Source organism: Cystoisospora suis (genome assembly GCF_002600585.1).
Source record: "Cystoisospora suis strain Wien I chromosome Unknown contig_10839, whole genome shotgun sequence".
NCBI lineage: Eukaryota > Apicomplexa > Conoidasida > Eucoccidiorida > Sarcocystidae > Cystoisospora > Cystoisospora suis.
The window spans coordinates 491-1,618 of NW_027163611.1; the positions used below are offsets into that span (position 1 = coordinate 491).

General features: G+C 42.2%; 1 protein-coding gene across 1 annotated transcript in view; it reads left to right on the forward strand.

Annotated features, from left to right (window-relative positions):
- Positions 1 to 1,126, forward strand: part of CSUI_011321 (cell division protein cdc48ap) — a gene marked incomplete at its 3' end in the record, with an annotated part of 1,591 nt that extends 465 nt beyond the window's left edge. Inside the window, exons 2-3 of the mRNA XM_068071421.1 lie at positions 176 to 270; positions 1,060 to 1,126. Coding sequence (XP_067916603.1) covers positions 188 to 270; positions 1,060 to 1,126 — 150 coding nt within the window. The remainder of the gene's footprint in view (positions 1 to 175; positions 271 to 1,059) is intronic.
- Positions 1,127 to 1,128: the final 2 nt, after the last annotated feature.

Here is a 1,128-nt window from a genome sequence, read left to right on the forward strand (position 1 = left end):
GAAAACAAAAAGAAGAAGAAAAAGGGAATGACGGGGGGGGAGAGAAGAAGAAGAAGAAGGTGAGAGATGGAGCCCAGCCACAAAGGAAGAAAAAAGGTCAACTGCAGTCTCGTCTTTCTTCCTTTCTTTCTTTCTCACTCTTTCTTTCTTTCTTTTGTTTCCTTCTTTCTTTTAGCTGCTGACTTTGATGGATGGTGTGACGGCGCAGAAGAATATAGTTGTCTTAGCTGCGACCAACAGACCCAACCAACTCGATCCGGCGCTTCGACGGTATGGACAAGAATGAAGGAGGGGGGGGAGCGTCTGTTTAGAGATCTATGTATTCATTGCCTCCTTCTTCTTCTCCTTCTTGTCTGCCTTCGCTTCTTCCGCGTGTGTTTCAACAGGAAGAGTTTTCTTTTTAAAGCAATTCTCTCATCTATCCTCCTGGCGGGGATGTATGTTGGATTCTTTCTTTCTTTCTTTCTTTCTTTCTTCTCTGGAGATTGATAGCATGTCTCTATCTATATTCTTCGTGTTGCTTCTTCTTTCAGTGGAAGGCATTTCTTCTTTCTTCTTTCTTCTTCTTTCATTTCTCTCGGTATAGATGGGAGACAGAGAGAGGAAGGCAGAGCAGTCAGTGATCTCCTATTTGCATGTCTCTCTCTAGTTGTCTCTCTCAAAGACAGAAGAAGAACTTCTTTCTTTCTCTCTTTCTTTCTTTCTTTCTTTCTTTCTTCTTTCTCTTTCCTCGTGAGATTCTTCCTTACTCGTGCCAAGTCTGCAAGGAAGTTCTTTCTTTCTCTCTCTCTCTCTTGTCTCTTTCTTTCATTTTTATCTTTCTCCTTTCCTTCTTTGTTCCTTCCTTCTCTCTCTTCGTAATAAGACCTTCTGCTTTCTACCCTCCCCTCTTCATCTTCTTGTGATGCCTTTCCTTCTTTCTTCCCTTCTTCCTCACCCTCTCTTTCTTTCTTCCTTTCCTTCTTTCTTCCCTTCTTCCTCACCGTCTCTTTCCTTCTTTCTTTCTCTCTTTCTTCACTCTTTCATTCTTTCTTATTCTTTCTTTTTTTCTCTTTGTAGATTTGGGCGTTTTGACCGTGAAATAGAGATTCCCATTCCCGACGAAGAGGCCCGCGTGGAGATTCTTCG